Source organism: Drosophila albomicans, chromosome 2R, assembly GCF_009650485.2.
Source record: "Drosophila albomicans strain 15112-1751.03 chromosome 2R, ASM965048v2, whole genome shotgun sequence".
NCBI lineage: Eukaryota > Metazoa > Arthropoda > Insecta > Diptera > Drosophilidae > Drosophila > Drosophila albomicans.
This window is the reverse complement of record NC_047631.2, coordinates 18988314-19009678: the sequence shown is the minus strand read 5'-3', so window position 1 is coordinate 19009678 and position 21365 is coordinate 18988314. Positions and strand designations below refer to the sequence as shown.

The 21365-nt window shown below is 34.7% G+C and overlaps 5 protein-coding genes across 13 annotated transcripts; all 5 read left to right on the top strand.

Annotated features, from left to right (window-relative positions):
• The first annotated feature begins 459 nt into the window (after positions 1–459).
• Positions 460–9658, top strand: LOC117574970 (uncharacterized). 9 transcript variants are annotated; one of them, XM_052007164.1, is made up of 3 exons: positions 460–830; positions 4671–4725; positions 9448–9658. In XM_052007164.1, the coding sequence occupies exons 1-3, from the start codon at positions 465–467 to the stop codon at positions 9618–9620; spliced, it is 594 nt and encodes a 197-aa protein (XP_051863124.1). In that variant the 5' UTR covers positions 460–464; the 3' UTR covers positions 9621–9658. The 9 variants fall into 9 exon arrangements, with proteins under 9 accessions (XP_051863124.1, XP_051863121.1, XP_051863127.1 ...); XM_052007165.1 differs by lacking the exon at positions 460–830 and adding an exon at positions 2347–2728; XM_052007161.1 differs by lacking the exon at positions 4671–4725 and having other exon boundaries at positions 9393–9658.
• A 1121-nt stretch (positions 9659–10779) lies between these two features.
• Positions 10780–11505, top strand: LOC127565988 (uncharacterized). The gene is made up of 2 exons (XM_052007168.1): positions 10780–11158; positions 11222–11505. The coding sequence occupies exons 1-2, from the start codon at positions 10793–10795 to the stop codon at positions 11420–11422; spliced, it is 567 nt and encodes a 188-aa protein (XP_051863128.1). The 5' UTR covers positions 10780–10792; the 3' UTR covers positions 11423–11505.
• A 1274-nt stretch (positions 11506–12779) lies between these two features.
• Positions 12780–13489, top strand: LOC117574705 (uncharacterized). The gene is made up of 2 exons (XM_034258617.2): positions 12780–13173; positions 13237–13489. The coding sequence occupies exons 1-2, from the start codon at positions 12808–12810 to the stop codon at positions 13435–13437; spliced, it is 567 nt and encodes a 188-aa protein (XP_034114508.1). The 5' UTR covers positions 12780–12807; the 3' UTR covers positions 13438–13489.
• A 417-nt stretch (positions 13490–13906) lies between these two features.
• Positions 13907–14689, top strand: LOC117575095 (uncharacterized). Its single transcript, XM_034259195.2, has 2 exons — positions 13907–14323; positions 14389–14689. The coding sequence occupies exons 1-2, from the start codon at positions 13949–13951 to the stop codon at positions 14656–14658; spliced, it is 645 nt and encodes a 214-aa protein (XP_034115086.1). The 5' UTR covers positions 13907–13948; the 3' UTR covers positions 14659–14689.
• Positions 14690–15585: 896 nt separating this feature from the next.
• Positions 15586–16513, top strand: LOC117575152 (uncharacterized). The gene is made up of 2 exons (XM_034259255.2): positions 15586–16067; positions 16145–16513. The coding sequence occupies exons 1-2, from the start codon at positions 15600–15602 to the stop codon at positions 16415–16417; spliced, it is 741 nt and encodes a 246-aa protein (XP_034115146.2). The 5' UTR covers positions 15586–15599; the 3' UTR covers positions 16418–16513.
• Positions 16514–21365: the final 4852 nt, after the last annotated feature.

The following is a 21365-nucleotide window of genomic DNA, read 5'->3' as shown; positions in this document are numbered from 1 at the left end:
CCAAATTATACATTTCAGAAGTGTATTGCCAAATCTAATAAATTACTGATTTGCTTATCAATAATCTAGTTAGAAATTTTGTAGAGATTTGTTGATGGCAATTAATCTCTTTTTTTTTTTTAATATATATGCATAGCGAAAGATAATTTCAAATGGTCAATGTTACAGTACTAATAATCTAATCCATAAACTTAGTCGCCCCAATTACCTCCTTATTAAGAACTTCCTACATTTTGTAGAAATTAATAGGAAGAAGATTATAGTTTATTTCCGTTCTTGTATGAGTGCTCTTAAGTGTGCAATTTAGATAGGCATATGAAAAATAATAAAATTCGCAACCCTCTAATTGGTTAATTGGAGCTCGACGATCATAAATCATAAATATCTGCATTGAATTTTTTGAATAAATAGCAATGGGTGCGACTTGGCTTAAACATACTAAGTTAGTACTTCGAAAAAGAATAATGTTGTTCAAAGCTCTTTCATTGTTGCTGGTAATTGGTTCGGCCTTGGCTGGAATCCCAAGTGAGGCGAGGATCAAAACTGAAACCACTCTACTGGATATGATGATGCAGCCTCGTGGTGATCCAGCTGTCGACGCTTACTGTTGGAGCCGCTATACACCTATCATGAAGGAGATTATCGATGTGTTCGAGGCTGAATCCAAGCAATGCCAAACTGACTTTGATATCAGTAATACTGCCATCATTGCAAAGTACTCCATTATTCTTGCAAATGTTACTGCAACTGCAAAGGAATCCTGTGATGCTCTGCTCAAATGTGATGATCTTTCTACTCAACTTGAAGCCTTTAATTGCTTTGGAACAGCAGTAAGTAAAGACTAATGATCAAATAATTATGAATTACCGATTTTAATAAATTGTTCCTTTCAGGGTCGTGATCAATCCCAAAAACTGACAACAATGTCAGGAGACTCTCTTGCAGCAGCTATCAGCCTTGCAGAGGAAATCAGCAGCATCACCAGTATTCAAAATCTGTGCACTGAGAAGGCGATCGCACGCTATAGTAATGACAACAGCCAAGCCCTAAAAGAATTGACAGAGTGTCTCGATGGCAATATTGCAGCGGTTTAATCAGAAAGTTACAAAAGGCAGAAATTAAAATAATAAATCCTATAATTTGTATTGTAATTGTAAATTATGCAGACTTAATAAAAGCAACGAGAAAATATAAAATATAAAATAACCAAAGCAGATTTTTATAACTTATGCTTACGAAATAAAAAAAGAATCTAACCATATTAAACAAAATTGTTAATTATAATGTGTGAATGTATCCTTATCGGATCAGTTGCATCTAATTCAAATATTTTTGAAATATTTTTTGTAAGCATTTCTGAATATTATCTGCACACCAACCAATTGAATTAGTGTATCTTGTAGTATCGCTCTCTTAAAAAAGGCATTCTAATTTCATTGATTACAAAACAATATGACAAATTATAGTATTCATTTTTGAACTATGTAAATAAAACTTTTATATAACAATATAACAATATATGCGACTTCTAGTAAAATCATTAAAATCTTAAAATTCAGTTCGATAAACATCATTTTAAATATTCTTTAGATTAGCCAATAGACGAACTTTTTTTTATTGGATATATAGTACTTTTTTTAATAGTTAGCATTTAAAATATATCATTACCTAAAAATTTCACAGGATCGAACATATTAATTATGATATATGTATATACTCTTTTATTTATTTAACTAAAAAATATTTATATGTGTAGAACCTGAAGCGTGTAAAGTAAAATACTAATAATATAAATAAACTGAGAGCCGATATACAAATTAAAAATGTTTAAATTTACTACATAGTAAATATTGAATTAATTTCCTTTTGATTCTACAACCCATGCTTGGCCTGTTAAAAATTGTTATTTGGTAGGCTCGCAATAAATACTCTTTATTTATATAAGTTTTTTAGTACTATTGTAGTACTATTTAGTACTATTGATATAACAAATTTTTGTTTAACCGTCTCTTCCATTTAAGATTTATTTAATTAAAAAATATTAATAATTTTAAATGGTCAATGTTAGCGTGCTAATAATCTACTTCATAAACTTAATCGCCTTAATAAACCTATTAAAGAACTTCCCATGTTGTATAAATTCTTAGGAAGAAGATTAGGGTTTATTTCCACATTTATATGAGTGCTCCTAGCATAAGTGTGCAATTTAGATAAGCATTTAAAAAACAATTTGCAGGCCTCCAATTGGGTAATTGGAACTCGACGATCATAAATCATGCATATCTGCATAGAATTTTTTGAATAAATAGCAATGGGTGATACTTGGATTAAACATTCTAAGTTAGTACTTCGAAAAGAAATAATGTTGTTCAAAGCTCTTTCATTGTTGGTGGTAATTGCCTCAGTTTTGGCTGAAGTGCCAGCTGAGGACATAATCAATACTGACGTCACTCTTCTGGATGTGATGATGATGCCTCGTGGAGACCCAGTTCTAGACGCCTACTGTTGGGGAAGATACACACCAATCATGAAGGAAATTATCGATGTGTTCGAGGCTGAATCCAAGCAATGCCAAACTGACTTTGATATCGGTAATACTGCCATTGTCCAAAGGTATTCCATTATTCTGGAAAACATTAGTGCAACTGCAGAGGAATCGTGTGATGCGCTTCTTAAATGTGGTGATCTTTCTACTCAACTTGAAGCGTTTAATTGCTTTGGAACAGCAGTAAGTGAAAATACTAAATATGAAGATGAATAACTGATTTTAATCAATTGCTCCTTGTAGGGTCGTGATCAATCCCAAAAACTGACAACAATGTCAGGAGACTCCCTTGCAGCAGCTATCAGCCTTGCAGAGGAAATCAGCAGCATCACCAGTATTCAAAATCTGTGCACTGAGAAGGCGATCGCACGCTATAGTAATGACAATAGTCAGGCACTTAAGGAACTGATCGAATGCCTCGATGGCAACATTGTAACGGATCAGCCAGAATTGACAACTATCGTCAACTAATTAAACCTTATCATTATTAGCATAAGCATAATATAATTGTATATGATGCAGTCGTAATAAATGCTATGAGAAAATACATATTGAGTTATAAAGAAATTAAATTACTTTTCTCATTTAAACCTTATAAGGTAATAATATAGCAAGTAAACTGTAAGAACAGTTTCCTACTCTTAGCGAATATGAAAATGTTGTGAAATAAAATCCATTGATTAGATTGATGGCGTTTTATACCCGTAATACTTGGAGTAGAAGGGTATAATGGTTTCATATCCTAAAAATTATATGGAGCATGCGTTACTACGAGTGTCCCCAGATATATTCTTGACCAGCATCAACAGCTGAGACAAAAAAATTAAAAACTATTTAAGAGACAAGTTGGTAGGGAAGAGGAAAGTAAAGCTCTCTCCACACGTATGTCTTTACTTATTAACCAATGATATATGCATGTATGTTATATGTTCTTAAAACATTACATATTAACCTTTTGTTTACAAAATTTTATTTTTAGTGCCAATTTGAAAATGGTTGAAGAATGCTTAAGGTATCTTCGACTGTATATACAATATTTATGCGTATTAATATATATTGTAGATCTCAGATACCATAAAAGCTACAAACAAATTTTTAGATTAATTTCAGAATGCATGTTATTTTCTGGAAAATATGGGTTTTTATTCAATTTAAATTATAAAAAATAAGCATGATATGAAAATTAACTTTGATATTATGTATATAATATAAAAAAGTTGCAATATACTACACAATTATAATTAAACCAATTTGCTTTCAATTTCTTAGACCGTGGACTTATTTCCCAAAATTGTAGAATTGTACTCATGTTTGATAAGGAAGCTTGATAAAACCGCTACTTAATTTGATCAGGGACCTTTTGAACTTGGACTCTTTATTTAGTCGTATTTTTAGAATGATATGCAATGTTACCATACCAATAATCTACTCCATAAACTTAGTTGCGTCAATGACCCTCCCATTAAGAACTTCCTACATTTTTTTAGATTTATAGGAAGAATATTATAGTTTATTTCCGTTGTTGTATGAGTGCTCTGAAGTGTGCAATTTAGATAGGCATATGAACAATTATAAAAATTCGCAAGCCTCCAATCGACGATCATAAAAAATAAATATCTGGATTGAATTTTTTGAATAAATAGCAATGGGTGCGACTTGGATTAAACATACTAAGTTAGTACTTCGAGAAAGAATAATGTTGTTCAAAGCTCTTTCATTGTTGGTGGTAATCGGCTCGGCATTGGCTGGAATCCCAAGTGAGGCGAGGATCAATACTGAAACCACTTTACTGGATATGATGATGCAGCCTCGTGGTGATCCAGTTCTCGATGCTTACTGTTGGAGCCGCTATACACCTATCATGAAGGAGATTATCGATGTGTTCGAGGCTGAATCCAAACAATGCCAAACTGACTTTGATATCAGTAATACTGCCATCATTGCAAAGTACTCCATTATTCTTGAAAATGTTACTGCAACTGCAAAGGAATCCTGTGATGCTCTGCTCAAATGTGATGATCTTTCAACTCAACTTGAAGCCTTTAATTGCTTTGGAACAGCAGTAAGTAAAGACTAATGATCAAATAATCATGAACTACCGATTTTAATAAATTGTTCCTTTCAGGGTCGTGATCAATCCCAAAAACTGACAACAATGTCAGGAGACTCCCTTGCAGCAGGTATCAGCCTTGCAGAGGAAATCAGCAGCATCACCAGTATTCAAAATCTGTGCACTGAGAAGGCGATCGCACGCTATAGTAATGACAATAGCCAAGCTCTAAAAGAATTGACGGAGTGTCTCAATGGCAATATTGCAGAGGCTTAATCAGAATGTTGAAATGCCAAAAATGCAAAAAAATTGTATAATTTGTATAACGAAATATAATTGTAATTTAATCTGTCTTAATAAATTCAATGACAAAATCTAAACAAACATTTTTATTAAATTATGAATTGTTAAGTGTTAGCACGGAAATTTATCCGGTAAAGCTGCATCTGATTATCTAAATATTTAAAATTTATAGAAGATAAAAAGAAAGACAAATGGAACTCAGTCGTTCCAATTGATCAAGAAAATAGGAGCCGGCCATAATTTTTATTGGGCATTATACATGTTCTATTATTTCACATTATTCTTACTTATTTATTATTTACTAAAAATAATATTTATTATTACAGTTATCAGAATTTAGTAAGGATAAATACCAAAGAAAAAAGTCGTATGCCAATGTTATGTATGCCAAAGTCGATTTAGAGGTCAACTCAGTTTTAGTAAATTTTTCATAGCTGCAGTCAAATTGTTCTTACATGAGTAAAGAAGAACAGTTTATAATATTTAAATATTTGAAATTTTATATTTACAAAATTTGCTTTTTTTTGTAATGTGTCATATATTTATGTATTTTTTGTATATATCTTTTTTTTAGATTTACGATGGTTTGTAATATTTATTAATGTTATCTATCTTATATGAAAAACATAGAATTATCCTTATTGAAGCAGAGTATTATTGAAACTAAATTAATAAATAAACTTAATAATTAAAAAAAAAGCTTAAGGTGCCAGTTAATATTAATAATAGTTGAAATTAAGTGAGAACTGATAGAATAATCAGAAACCCGATAGTTGATTCCAAGAATTGTATTTCAATTTCTTAGATCGGGGACTTCTTTCCTTCAAATTTACAACCGATGACGATGACGCAATTGACTTGATTAGAATTGCTACTTAGTTAGTAGAACAAACTAATTTATGAATTTTCAATTATGAGTGCCTTTATTGCTGTTTGTGGTTTTTGTCAGGAAATTCCATCCTCTTTTTAATGTAGCTTATATACACAATGTACAAAAAAGTTACCGACTCTAATTATTTTACCAACAAATATAATTGTGATATTTGTTGTGCAACATTTTTGCAAGTTCATTTTTCCTTTAAATGTGAATTGCTTAGACATAGACAAAAACAATATAAACAATTCTATTTTGAGAAGTCAAAAAGATACCGCAATAATGTACTTAAAATATTTAGTCTCACTAATAAGGAACTTAGTATATTTTTGTATATAGTATTTTCATTTCTTAGGAAGAGGATTACAGTAGAGGAGAACAGCAGTAAGTGATTATACTAAATATGAGTATAAATAACTGATTTTGCGGAGGAAATCGCAGCATCACCAGTATTCAAAATATGTGCACTGAGAAGGCGATTGCACGCTAATGATAATAGTCAGGCACTTAAGGAACTGATGGAATGCCTCGATGGCAACATTGTAATGGTTGAGCCAGAATTGACAACTATCATATTTATGTATATTCCAGATCAGCATCAATAGTTTATTTTGTTGTTGATCTCAGATACTATAAAACCTACAGCCACCCAAGTGTTTAGATACATTTCTCAATTCATGTTTTCTTCTAGAAATAATATGGGTTTTTATTCAATTTAAATAAGTAAAATAAGCATGATATTAAAATGAACTTTGATATCATATAATATACAAAAAGTTGAAATTTACTATAGAACTATAATCAAACCAATTTCCTTTTAATTTCTTATCCCGGCGACATCTTTCCTAAATTTGTAGAATTGTACTCACGTTTGGTAAGGAAAATTGATAAAAACCGCTACTTAATTTGATCAGTGAACTACACATAATAAGTTGGACTTTTTATTTAAGTGTATTTATAGAATGATATGCAATGTTACTAGCATTAATCTACTCCATAAACTAAGTTGCGTCAATGACACTCCAATTAAGAACTTCCTACATTTTTGTAGAGCTTGCAAGAATATTATAGTTTATTTCCGTTGTTGTATGAGTGCTCTGAAGTGTGCAATTTAGATAGGCATATGAACAATTATAAAAATTCGCAAACCTCCAATTGACGATCATAAAAAATAAATATGTGGATTGAATTTTTTGAATAAATAGCAACGGGTGCGACTTGGCTTAAACATACTAAGTTAGTACTTCGAGAAAGAATAATGTTGTTCAAAGCTCTTTCATTGTTGCTGGTAATTGGCTCGGCCTTGGCTGGAATCCCAAGTGAGGCGAGGATCAATACTGAAACCACTCTTCTGGATATGATGATGCAGCCTCGTGGTGATCCAGCTGTCGACGCTTACTGTTGGAGTCGCTATACACCTATCATGAAGGAGATTATCGATGTGTTTGAGGCTGAATCCAAGCAATGCCAAACTGACTTTGATATCAGTAATACTGCCATCATTGCAAAGTACTCTATTATTCTTGCAAATGTTACTGCAACTGCAAAGGAATCCTGTGATGCTCTGCTCAAATGTGATGATCTTTCTACTCAACTTGAAGCCTTTAACTGCTTTGGAACAGCAGTAAGTAAAAGACTATATAATCATGAATAACCGATTTTAATCATTTATTATTTAATTAATTGCTCCTTTCAGGGTCGTGATCAATCCCAAAAACTGACAACAATGTCAGGAGACTCCCTTGCAGCAGCTATCAGCCTTGCAGAGGAAATCAGCAGCATCACCAGTATTCAAAATCTGTGCACTGAGAAGGCGATCGCACGCTATAGTAATGACAACAGCCAAGCCCTAAAAGAATTGACGGAGTGTCTTGATGGCAATATTGCAGCTGTTTAATTGGAGAGTTAAGAAAGTCAGAAATTAAAAAAATAAATCGTATAATTTGTATTATAATTGTAAATTATGCAGACTTAATAAATGCAACGAGAAAATATAAATTGGACTTAAAATAACCAAAGCAGATTTTTATAACTTACGAAACAAAAGAACTTTTAGAACTTTTTTTTTGAGAAATAAATCCTTACCGGATCAGGTGCATCTAATTAAGAAATTTTTGAAGTATTTTTTGTAAGTAAACAAACCAATGAAATTAGTGTTCCTGTAATATCGCTTTCTTAAATAAGGCATTCTAATTTCTTTGATTTCAAAACAATATGACAAATTATATTATATTATATTATGAACTATATAAATAAACTTATTATATGTATCAGTATAAATTTATATGTGATTTCTAGTTAAATTATTAAAAACTTAAAATTCAGTTAGATAAACATCACTTTAAATATTCTTTGGATTAGCCCATAGACGAACTTTGTTTTATTGGATATGTATGTAGCATTTAAAATAAACCATTACCAAAAATTTCACAGAATCGAGCATATCAATTATAATATATATACTTTTTTTATTTATTTAAGTAAGAAATATATGTGTAGAACCTGAAACGTATAATGGTAAAATACTAAGAATATAAATAAACTAAGAGCTGCTATACAAATTAGAATGTTTAAACTTATTAGCCATTGTTGACCTAATTTCCTTTTACAACCCATGCTTGATAAGCTAAAATAAATTGTCCTGTTCAAATTTTACCTACTCGTAATAAATACGTTTTATTTGAAAAAGTTTTTAAGAATTAGTTATCAATTCTTTTTTTAAACCGTCTCTTTCATTTAAGATACCCAAATTATAAATTTCTCTTGCGTAGAGCTGAATATACTGAATTATTAATAATTAATTAAATTAGGTCTTTTGTAGATATTCTTTGCTGATATTTTCTTTTTCTTTTAAAATATGAATCTAACGTACAGTGATATTTTCAATTGGTTAATGTTACTGTGCTAATAATCAGCTTCATAAACTTAATCACCCGAATTAACCTAATTAAGTACTTCCCATATTGTATAAATTTCTAAGAAGAAGATTATAATTTATTTCCGTATTTATATGGGTGCTCTTAATATAAGTGTGCAATTTAGATAAGCATTTAAAAAACAATTTGCAGGCCTCCAATTGGGTAATTGGAACTCGACGATCATAAATCATGCATATCTGCATAGAATTTTTTGAATAAATAGCAATGGGTGATACTTGGATTAAACATTCTAAGTTAGTACTTCGAAAAGAAATAATGTTGTTCAAAGCTCTTTCATTGTTGGTGGTAATTGCCTCAGTTTTGGCTGAAGTGCCAGCTGAGGACATAATCAATACTGACGTCACTCTTCTGGATGTGATGATGATGCCTCGTGGAGACCCAGTTCTAGACGCCTACTGTTGGGGAAGATACACACCAATCATGAAGGAAATTATCGATGTGTTCGAGGCTGAATCCAAGCAATGTCAAACTGACTTTGATATCAGTAATACTGCCATTGTCCAAAGATATTCCATTGTTCTTGCAAACATTAGTGCAACTGCAGAGGAATCGTGTGATGCGCTTTTGAAATGTGGTGATCTTTCTACTCAACTTGAAGCGTTTAATTGCTTTGGAACAGCAGTAAGTGAAAATACTAAATATGAAGATGAATAACTGATTTTAATCAATTGCTCCTTGTAGGGTCGAGATCAATCCCAAAAACTGACAACAATGTCAGGAGACTCCCTTGCAGCAGCTATCAGCCTTGCAGAGGAAATCAGCAGCATCACCAGTATTCAAAATCTGTGCACTGAGAAGGCGATCGCACGCTATAGTAATGACAATAGTCAGGCACTTAAGGAACTGATGGAATGCCTCGATGGCAACATTGTAACGGATCAGCCAGAATTGACAACTATCATCAACTAATTAAACCTTATCATTATTATAAGCATAATATAATTGTATATGATGCAGTCGTAATAAATGCTATGAGAAAATACATATTGAGTTTTAAAGAAATTAAATTACTTTTCTTATTTAAACCTCATAAGGTAATAAATAATATAGCACGTAAACTGTAAGAACAGTTTCCTAATCTTAGCGAATATGAAAAGGTTGTGAAATAAAATCCACTAATTAGATTGATGGGGTTTTATACCCGTAATGCTTAGAGTTTCTACTCTTCTAGTAGTTCTACCCTTCTGGTATAATGGTTTCATATCCTAAAAATTATATGGAGCATGCGTTACTACGATTGTTCTCAGATATATTCTTGACTAGCATCAACAGCTGAGACAAAAAACTTAAAAACTATTTAAAAGACAAGTTGGTAGAGCTCAAGCTCTCTCAACAAGTCCGTCTTTACTTATTAACAAATTATATATTATATATTATATGTTCTTAGAATCATTACATATTAACCTTTTGTTCACAAAAATTTTGTTTCAATGGCAAATTTTGAAAATGATTAAAGAACGCAGAAGATATCTTTGACTCTATATAGTATATGTATATAGATCTCAGACTTCATGATTTTTTCTGGAAAATATGGGGGTTTATTCAATTTAAATTATAAAAAATAAGCATAATATAAAAATTAAATTTGATATTATATAATATAAAAAAAAATAAGTTTACTACACAACTATCATCAAAACTTTTAATTTCTTATCCCGGGCTTCTTTCCTAAAATTGTAGAATTGTACTCATGTTTGATAAGGAAGCTTGATAAAAACCGCTACTAAATTTGATCAGTGAACTACTCATAATTAGTTGGACTTTTTATTTAAGTGTATTTATAGAATGATATGCAATGTTACTTGCATTAATCTACTCCATAAACTAAGTTGCGCCAGTGACACTCCAATTAAGAACTTCCTACATTTTTGTAGAGCTTGCAAGAATATTATAGTTTATTTCCGTTGTTGTATGAGTGCTCTGAAGTGTGCAATTTAGATAGGCATATGAACAATTATAAAAATTCGCAAGCCTCCAATCGACGATCATAAAAAATAAATATCTGGATTGAATTTTTTGAATAAATAGCAATGGGTGCGACTTGGATTAAACATACTAAGTTAGTACTTCGAGAAAGAATAATGTTGTTCAAAGCTCTTTCATTGTTGCTGGTAATTGGCTCGGCCTTGGCTGGAATCCCAAGTGAGGCGAGGATCCATACTGAAACCACTCTTCTGGATATGATGATGCAGCCTCGTGGTGATCCAGTTCTCGACGCTTACTGTTGGAGCCGCTATACACCTATCATGAAGGAGATTATCGATGTGTTCGAGGCTGAATCCAAGCAATGCCAAACTGACTTTGATATCAGTAATACTGCCATCATTGCAAAGTACTCCATTATTCTTGAAAATGTTACTGCAACTGCAAAGGAATCCTGTGATGCTCTGCTCAAATGTGATGATCTTTCAACTCAACTTGAAGCCTTTAATTGCTTTGGAACAGCAGTAAGTAAAGACTAATGATCAAATAATCATGAACTACCGATTTTAATAAATTGTTCCTTTCAGGGTCGTGATCAATCCCAAAAACTGACAACAATGTCAGGAGACTCCCTTGCAGCAGGTATCAGCCTTGCAGAGGAAATCAGCAGCATCACCAGTATTCAAAATCTGTGCACTGAGAAGGCGATCGCACGCTATAGTAATGACAATAGCCAAGCTCTAAAAGAATTGACGGAGTGTCTCAATGGCAATATTGCAGAGGTTTAATCAGAATGTTAAAATGCCAAAAATGCAAAAAAATTGTATAATTTGTATAACGAAATATAATTGTAATTTAATCTGTCTTAATAAATTCAATGACAAAATCTAAACAATAATTTTTATTAAGATATGAATTGTTATGTGTTAGCATGGAAATTTATCCGGTAGAGGTGCATCTAATAATAATCAGGAACATTGCTAATATTATTCTTACGTATTTATTATTTACTTAAAAATAATACACATTTATTATTATATGTAACAAACTTTAGTAAGAATAAAAACCAAAAAGAAAAGTTGAATGCCAATGTTACCAAAGTCAATTTAGAGGTCGACTTAGTTTTAGTAATTTTTCGTTGCTGCAGTCAAAGTGTTCTTACATAAGTAAAGAGTAACAGTTAATGATATTTAAATGTTTGAAATTTTATATTTACAAAAATGGCGTTCTTTTGTATTGTGTCAAATATGCATGTCAATAAAAATAAGATATTCAACTTCTGAATATATGTATATATAATATATATATATACGATTTTGGAGTATAATATTTATTAATGTTATCTTCTCATATGAAAAACATAGAATTATCCTTTGTGAAGAAGAGTATTATTGAAACTAAATTAATGTATATTGTTAATAATTAAAAGAAGCTTAAGGTTCGGCCAGTTAATAATAGTTGAAATGAACTGAGAACTGATAGAATAATCAGAAACCCGATAGTTGATTCCAAGAATTGTATTTCAATTTCTTAGACCGGGGACTTCTTTCCTTCAAATTTACAACCGATGACGATGACGCAATTGACTTGATTAGAATTGCTACTTAGTTAGTAGAACAAACGAATTTATGAATTTTCGTTTATGAATGCCTTTATTGCTGTTGTGGTTTTGCCACGAAATACCATCCTCTTTTTAAAGTAGCCTATATAGACATTGCACAAAAAAGTTACCGACTCTAATTGATTTATCAATAAATATAATTGTGAAATTTGTTGTGCAAAATTTTTGCAAGTTCATTTTTCCTTTAAATTTGAATGGTTTAGACAAAGACAAAAACAATATAAGCAATTCTATTTTAAGAAGTTAAAAAGATACCGCAATAATGTACTTAAAATATTTAGTCTCACTGATAAGGAACTTAGTATATTTTTGTATATAGTATTTTAACTTCTTAGGAAGAGGAATATTGTTTGCTTCCGATCTTGTGTGATTGCTGAATGACTAATTTAGATAAGCATTCTTTAACAAAAAAGAACCTCTAGGCGGGCTTTTTATTGAGTAATCGGAATTCGATGACCATAAATCACACATATCTCAAATGGTTTGTGCGAATAAATAGCAATCGCTGCGACTTGGTCAAGACATACCAAGTTAGTACTTCGAGAAGGAATAATGTTGTTCAAAGCTCTATCATTTTTGCTAGTAATCAGCTCAGTCTTGGCTGAAGTGCCAAGTGAGGCGAGACTCAATACTGAGCGTGTTTTGCTCGATATGATGTTGATGCCTCGTGGTGATCCAGCTGTCGACTCCTATTGTTGGGGTCGCTACACCCCAATTATGAAGGAGATTATCGATGTGTTCGAAGCTGAGTCCAAGCAATGCCAAACCGATTTCGATCTCAGTAATATTGCCATTATCGAGAAGTATAATGGAACTCGTGTCAATATTACTGCAACTGCAAAGGCATCTTGTACGGCTCTGAAGCAATGTGATAATCTTACTGACCAACTGGAATCTTTCAACTGTTTTGGAACAACAGTAAGTTAAAAAAGACTAAAGATACATTAAGCACTGAATTTCATTCCTTTTTTTACTTTTTAGGGCCGTGATCAATCCCAAAAGCTGACTGTTATGTCAGGTGAATCCCTTGCTGCTGCTATCAGTCTAGATGAGGAAATCAGAAGCATCACAACCATTCAAAGTCTGTGCACTGAAAGGGCTTACACCCGCTACAGTAATGACAATAGTCAGGCTCTTAAAGATCTGACAGAATGTCTGAATGGCAATATTGCTGCAGTTTAATATGAGAATCATATTAATTTCTATTCTTAATAAATGTAATGTGAAAATGAAATCTAGTTGTATTCGGTATAATCTACAAGTGAAAAGGCTACACTCCAATAAGCTCGACTTTAAAATAAAATAGAAATATAATATATTCTATCCTCTAATTTGTTTATTCAAAAGTGTTCAAATTGATAGGTATTGCTCTTCCCAATTATCATTTTGTTTGTACTCTTTACTCTACTCTTTACTGTACTCTCGACGAATATGACTCTGTCACAATAATTTGTTTGTTTATTAGAGTCTTGTGGTTCTCATACAGACATGCAGATAAGAATTATTGCTTTAATACTGAATGTATCTTAGCGTTGTCTGTGTCGTTGTTGCAAATTATGTTAACAACGACAGCAGTAATTAAAAGATAAAATATTGACTGCAGATAAACCGAATTGAATGGATATAAATACAGCAAGTATTTTCAGTTTTTGGAAATTCTTTTTGCCTAGCAGTACTCTCATATTCCGTTCAGATGTGCCTGAAGATATCCTTGCTCCTACTTGCCCTTGGCATGACAACGGCCTACAGGGTACAGCACTCATTGAAGTCAGTAGCAAAGATTGAGAAGCTGCATAGTGAAAGCAAGGCATTGGCCGAAGGACGTGAGGATGTGTCAACGCGATGCTTCGCACAATATAATCCCCAATTCGGTCTAATTGTGGATCGTTATGAAATCGATTATGATGCTTGCATCAACGCCTACAAAGCATCCAGTTCAAAGATTGAGGAGTCTTTCAGGGATACTCGCCAGCTAATAGAGAACAGTGCCTATAGCTCATGTCAATCGTTGAAGAGCTGCAACCAGTCATCGACTGCTTACAGTGCCTTTGAGTGTGCTGCTGAATGGGTTAGTATTGAACTTGACTAAAAGTGCTTTGCCCTAATTTAATAATTATTTGTTTCTGCATTTAGGCTTTGGAAGACTCTAAGGTCTTCTATGAGATTTCCGCTAATGCAACAGTGGCTGCTGCTAAAATCAAGGCCGATTTGCTTCAAGTGGACACTGCAAAGAGCATGTGCCTCAACGAGGCTGAAAGGAATTACGTCGAAAACACGAGCGAAGTTTATGGCTTACTGAATGACTGTCTGTCTGGTAAACAAACTACTGCGCCATCCATCCCATGGCCAACTACTACTACTAGATCACCCATCATTTGGGCCTCAACTACTGCTGAATACTAAATTCAATCAATAAATATATTATTTGCACATACTTATGACTTGAGCTTATTGAGAACACTATCGAAAACGATAAGATAAGAGTTATAGGGCAGACTTTTCACTGCAGATATGTAATCGTATAATGCTTGGCACGACTATCAACAAAAGCGGAGAGTACATTCTTCCTTTCACTAGGTAAACACTGGAATAGATTTGGTTTTGTAATCTCTAAAAATAAACTCGAATTATTCAATAGTTCGTAATAATTTTCTTCATATCTGCCATTTGTTTCAATAAAAATTTGATATTACTTTTGAAGAACCATTAAATAAATAAAAAGCAGAAAGAATTTGTATATTCTTAGTTTATAATAAAGAGTTCATGTGAAGAACCATTAAATAAGAAGCAGAAAGCATTTTATATTCTTAGTTTATAATAAAGAGTTCATGTGAGTGGAAAGAATCGTAAAAATATATATTCGAATACTAAAAACAAATCAAATTCGTAACGTAAGTGTGTATTTTACTTAAAATATAATATAATATACATTAATTGAAATGAATAAGTTGATTTTTTATTGCTTAATAACGTGGTATGAAAGTGTCCATCCGTCGTTATAAAGTATAAATATCACGGTGAAATTTCGGGGATATTTTCTTTATGACAAGTTCAATTTCCTGCAAGTTTGAGAGAGCGTATATGTCGCGATAAGAAAGACAATTGACATGTTTACATGCCATAAAAAACAATTAAGATAAATAACGCTTAAAGCTAATGAACCACAACTCACAGCGCAATTAATAAGCAATTAAAAGAATACTAACCGAAAAAAAACATATGTAATTCACTTGAAACAACCAAATGAACACGATTTAATTGCAAAGAAGATCGAAGTTTGGGCCTTATAAAAGCTAGACAGTTCTTGAGTTGAATCAATTGAAAAGTTCACTTAAGAGTTTAACATGACATCGATTTGGTCTCTACTGCTGTTCCTCGGCCTTGCAATTGGAGTGCATGGAAAACTGCAGTTGCCCCAACTTCAATTATCCAAACACCAGTGGAACCAACTCCAGTTACCTAATCTTCAGTTACCTAATCTGAAGGTACCTAATCTGAAGTTGCCTAATCTTCAGTTTCCCAAACTCCAGCTGCTGAAGCAGCAAACACAGGAGTTAACCGACCAGAATCCTAGAAACGGACCAGCTTGTTTCACTGTCTACAAACCCGAACTGGATGACATCGCATCACAATACGAGATCGACTACACAAGGTGCACCACCATTTACAATCAACAGACTGCTTTGGAGGATACCAAGTGGCAGGGACCCCGCACTCAGCTCGAGGAAAGAGGACAATATGCTTGTCGCACCATCGTTGATTGCTCCACAATTGTGGGTTACGTTGAAGCCTTCGAGTGCTACGCCCAGATGGTAAGTGCTGACACAGATCTGAGAGAAACAGAGAGACAGAGATCGAGAATTTAACATTGAAAATATCTGTTTTTTAGGGTACTGAACAGTCGAAGTCCATGTACGCTTTATCGGCGGATGCCAACGATGTAGCTGTCGAAATGCAGGAAAGCTACAGAGTGATTGAGACTTACAAGACCGTCTGTGTGAACGATGCTGAGAGAACCTATGTGGAGCATACGACAAATACCTATGAGGAACTTAATAGTTGTCTCGCTGGCAAAGTGCAGCCGAAAACAACATCAGATACATTCGTTCCTACCACACGTACAACTCCTTCTCCCATTTTATCTACTACTCGTAATTACTAAAATGGCAACAAAAAAATCAACATCGTTGTCAAATGATAAATAATGAAAAAAAAAGTTTGAATTTTACCCAATAAAAATACTTATTTTTCAATGGAATGTATAGATCTGAGAAGGTTATTTCTAAGCGACTGCTTGAATTTATCCAAATTTCTTTTTCATGGGTATAGCTGATAAACCGAAGAAGACTATTGGTTAAAGAGGTATAACATTTTAATCGCAATGAAAGTATTTAAATATCATAGTATTCGGGGCGACCACCCGAATACTCAAACGAATCAAATGCGGAGTAAAACTATCCAGCTAGTTTTTTATGTCAAATTTTACGACAATTTGCGGCAACAAAAGACGAACAAGTTTCCCACACACCAAACTCTCTCAGCACACTTGGACTCAGAAATAAGATAATACAGGGCGATATGGCCGATTATCGGTACAAATATCAATGAGAGAGAGTATGCTCAAAATCCTTTGGTTCGTATTTATGACCTTGCCACACCCAAGCAGTCAGGTACAGAAATCTGTGCGTCGTCCCTTGTGTGTGTCCTTTGAGAGTTGCCGCCTTGCAGGTTACCAAATTTTGCGCTTAATTAATTTGATATATATTTTGCAGGGATAGAAAATGTCAAGTGAGTTTATTGAGGAGCTACCTCAATTGAGTTGTACGTTGTAACATCCTCTCAATGGGCAAGTAGGCGTCAAACTGTTTTGAAAAGGACGTTGTCTCTCGACTCTGTTGCGACTTCGACTTCGATCTCGATCGCTTGGTCGGTTGAACGTAAAAAAAAGAATACAGAGAAAAATACAAATAAAGAGTTTCGCTCAGTTTTGTGGTCGTTTTGCCGACGTCGGGACTACAATTGCCAGTCATGTCTTCATAAATTTTATTGAATTGAACCGCTTGGCGGGGCCTCAACATGCGCCCAACATACAAAACGGCTCCGTGTCTGCGCAAAAGGTGGAGCTGGAGGTGGTGAGATGGCCGCGGGACTTGAGTCTTTGGGGACTTGCGTCTATTTGACTATTTCATCTTTTGCCGACGCTTGTACATAGCCTTAAATTGAATCGTTACAAATTTTGTTGCTCGTTATAGCAAGCGTTTTATTGCCCAACCAGTTTGGCCCAATGCAAAAGCAAGAAACAGCTCTCCACTCCTCTCCTTGCGTCTCCTGACATGCTCTACCAGATTATGATCGTCGAGTGGCGAGTTCCAGACTCTCCGATCTCTGAGCTTCAATACGCCCTCGCCTGAGCTCTCTAACTCCCCGTCTATGTCTCATTTTTTTCTCCCTGCAACAGTAGCCTTTGGAACCGCCTCTAGGACCGCAGCAGCGTTAAATAACTTCATTAAATGCCCTTTGACATTTATGTGGTATTTGTGTAAGTGTGTGTGTGTGTGTGTGCAGATGCCCCGCTGCCTTTCTCTCTTTTGCCCCGCCGGCTATCTCTTCGTGCTGATCAAGAACAGGTAGCTCTCGACTCAATAAATTACGTAATCATCTGATAATGAAATTGTTTACAAGCTACGTCTTGCAGCCAGCACGCCCCCAGTAGCCGCAGAGGAGACACAAAAGGTCACAGCACAGCAATCAGCATTTGTATGTTGTTTTTCTTTTTTTTTTGTAGCTGCTGCTTATGTATTTTTTACTGTCCATCATGTCAACTGATAGCTGATTAGTTGCCTTTTTTATGAACAGCTCGCCAAGTGATCGCCAAGCTAGAGCTAATTGCTCTAATTTCTAGCTAAGCAGGCGCGTTGCGTCTTGGACTCCACAACAAAATGGGTCTTGGTTGACATCTTTCGACACTGCCATAAATATTGTATGTGGGATCGTTAAAAGGATCGCAGATCGGTTGAGATCAACGGTCGCAGCCTGCGCCGTCGATGCTTATCACAGAAACAGTCACAGCCGGCAAACCCCTCGATTGCCCCTCGCAAATGCAAACCGAATTTGTCCGCGCGGTTTATTTTGTATTTTTGTTTTATTTTTTTGGGGGCTCCTTTCGTCGGCCCTTTTGGCAAAACAATAGCTTCCTCAGCATTTGCTTAGCTTAGGAATAAAGACCGAATGCCAAAGATTTATTATGCTCAATGCTCTACATGTTGGCGCAAGAGTCCTTGATTTGTATAAAACACGAGTTAACAAATATATCGGATATTCTTTAAAGTTGCAGCGCATTTCTGTGGCGACTTGTCTCCATAACATTGCCAGCGATCTGCCGCTGTGATTTTTGCGTATATTGTTCGTGATCGATATGCGCAGACCGAAGAGCAGAGCGAACAGCGGATCGTTTGGGGCATGTTTGATCAGAAAATTATTATGTATCTCGAAGCGATTAACAGACGCATTTCAATTTTATTGCACAAGATCATTATCTCGACGATATGGGGAACCTTTTTTCATTGGGAATGAAAAGAAAACAATGCGAGAGACTTTTTTTTTTTTTTGGTGCCGCAAAACTGTATAACAAGCGCAACAGCAAATCATTAGATTCATGATCAGTCCAGGCAGCCAGCACAAGCAGCATCGAAGACCATCAAAGCATCAGCACCGCGGATTAACAAGCAGGCGCGAAGTGAAACTCTTTGCTTTCGCTTCGACTACGACTGCGACTGCGACGATTTCACCCAGTGCCACACTTCCAAATGGCAAAAAGAGAACGCGATGCCAATGCCACATCCCGCCTCGGTTTGGACGTGCCATTGCGGGTGGCTTTGGTAATTAGACAACAAGTGTCTAAAGAGCGCGTCGCGGCCAGTTCAAAAAGACAAGGCAGCCCACTAATGAGGAGCCAAAACACACGAAGAGGCAGTCAGCATCATCATTCGACTGAGGCTGATGAGGTGTTAAAATCGTTGCCGCCTTTGGGCAATTGAGCGCTCGAATGCATTCCGTACCAGGCATTGGGCAAATAAAATTAATCAAAAGGAGGCAACAACAGCAACAAGCTCTTTAACTTGGCCGCTAATTTTCATATGGTTTACTTAATAAATTAGGCAGCCAAGTAACTAACTGATCATCTGCAGCACTTAGATGCTTAACTGGCTGCTTAACTGTTGTCTCACTTTGCAGTTGCTTTTTCCATTCGATTGTCAAATACGTTTTTTTTAGGTTTTTGGGTTTTTTTTGATCACGCCGCCAGACCAAATATGATGATGATGATCACGATGATGGGCACTTCGGAAGCGGCTTCTGTGGCCCAGCAAACCAAATCAATTTAATTTGTTTATTCAGCGGCAGCGATTGGTAATGGTAAGCTAAGTGGCCGAGGCAGTTGTTTGCGACCAAAATGCCGTCTGTTTGCCGTTTACTTGTTTGTCCCTCCGATTTTGACTGACAAATTGAGTTGACTTGCCTTGCCGCACTGCACATTACTTCACTTGCCCAAAATGCAACTCCATCAAATTGAAATTATAATCCCAACACTGACATATGCTCAACGTCTTTTTGTCTGATGTTAAGAATATGTTTTCCTTTGCTCCCAGGACTACTTAAATTGCTTGACACCAAAGCGGGCAACAATAGCCGAGGGTTGGCGTTAACCACCCGTAGCCAAAGGCAAAGCCCGTTGCCAATTTCAATCTGAAGCCCAAACCCCAATCCATAGTCAAATCTCTTTGCACAAAGGCAAGGGCAAGATTGTTTATGCATTCGTTTCACCCTTCGGCTGGCTTGATGATGCTTATGATGTATGAAATAAAAGACAGAGAAAGGGGGCGGCGAGCGACTAAGAGATGGTGACGATAACAAGAGCATTTAACCCACACACATACACACACACACACACACTCACACTCAGATTACTTGATCTACTTAATAACCCCGCACATTCTCTCAGTGCGCGGTCTTATAATTTGCCATTTAGCAACAGGGCGAGTCAAAGCGATTGAGTGAGAGAGACAGTGAGAAAGAAAGGGGGCAATAAGCCCGCCTAACCAGTTCCGAAAAAGGCATTACACAGCTTACTACATACACACACACACACACACAGAGATAGAGAGAGAAGCCACCCCCGCCAGTTGGACAGTGGTTGCCATCATCCCATTGAATTGACTTCTCGACTGGGGATGGGCTGAGCTGTGTTTGTGTTTGTGTTTGTATTGCTGTGCTGTACAGGGATTGCTGTCAGCGCATATTAATCCAATTATCATGCAGTGTGCACGAAATCACTTAATCGTTTCAAATCCGGAAGGCGATGCCAATGGAGGCAATGATTCTCTTGGTGACGCGCGCACACATTGGGTTACACTTACACCAAAAATTATCACAGTTACGCCTAGTTAGCATAACTGTAGTTATGATAGCTTACTCCATCTTTTATTTTGACTCTGTGATGGAGTTGGCATGGGGGCAACTTGATTGATAGGGGCAAGTTGACAATGAGATTGCAGTAATTTTAACTATCCAATCATTAATAAAATATATTTTTACAAGATAATAAATAGTGGTTAACGCGCAGTTAGATACTTTATTGTTTAGGATGCGTTAAGCGTGAATGTCCGAAATATTAAAATAAGTATAATACAAAAAATTAGATTTCTATTATTACAAATTTTTTTAATTATAATCTTTAACTAAAGATGTATTCATTATATATTGCAATTTCACAAAAATAAAAATTGTTGTTATACATTTAGATTTTTGTGAATAAAGAAACAATTTATGTTGAATAAATATTTAAACAAATGTCTCATTTTTATATTTTTTCGAAAAAAAATTGAGAAACAAATTAAGAAAATGTAAATTTAAAATTTTAGATTTTGCTTATTACTTACCAACTCCAATTCGCTTAATTCAAGTCTGTTTTAAAAGTGTATTGTTTTTCTAATTTTCCATAAAATCGTCCTTTAATACAAGATGACAACACACTACTATATCTTAAATTTCAAGATTATTTTACATCAACTCAATAACTCACACACATGATAAACAGCAGAAATATTTGTAAA

Bases quoted from the DNA above. Each gene is read 5' to 3' on its own strand.
- LOC117574970 (XM_052007161.1), top strand. From the start codon at position 465: ATGTTGTTCAAAGCTCTTTCATTGTTGCTGGTAATTGGTTCGGCCTTG. The intron at 831-9,392 runs GTAAGTAAAGAC...TGCTCCTTGTAG, and splicing joins TTAATTGCTTTGGAACAGCA to GGTCGAGATCAATCCCAAAA.
- LOC127565988 (XM_052007168.1), top strand. From the start codon at position 10,793: ATGTTGTTCAAAGCTCTTTCATTGTTGCTGGTAATTGGCTCGGCCTTG. The intron at 11,159-11,221 runs GTAAGTAAAGAC...TGTTCCTTTCAG, and splicing joins TTAATTGCTTTGGAACAGCA to GGTCGTGATCAATCCCAAAA.
- LOC117574705 (XM_034258617.2), top strand. From the start codon at position 12,808: ATGTTGTTCAAAGCTCTATCATTTTTGCTAGTAATCAGCTCAGTCTTG. The intron at 13,174-13,236 runs GTAAGTTAAAAA...TTTACTTTTTAG, and splicing joins TCAACTGTTTTGGAACAACA to GGCCGTGATCAATCCCAAAA.
- LOC117575095 (XM_034259195.2), top strand. From the start codon at position 13,949: ATGTGCCTGAAGATATCCTTGCTCCTACTTGCCCTTGGCATGACAACG. The intron at 14,324-14,388 runs GTTAGTATTGAA...TTCTGCATTTAG, and splicing joins TTGAGTGTGCTGCTGAATGG to GCTTTGGAAGACTCTAAGGT.
- LOC117575152 (XM_034259255.2), top strand. From the start codon at position 15,600: ATGACATCGATTTGGTCTCTACTGCTGTTCCTCGGCCTTGCAATTGGA. The intron at 16,068-16,144 runs GTAAGTGCTGAC...TCTGTTTTTTAG, and splicing joins TCGAGTGCTACGCCCAGATG to GGTACTGAACAGTCGAAGTC.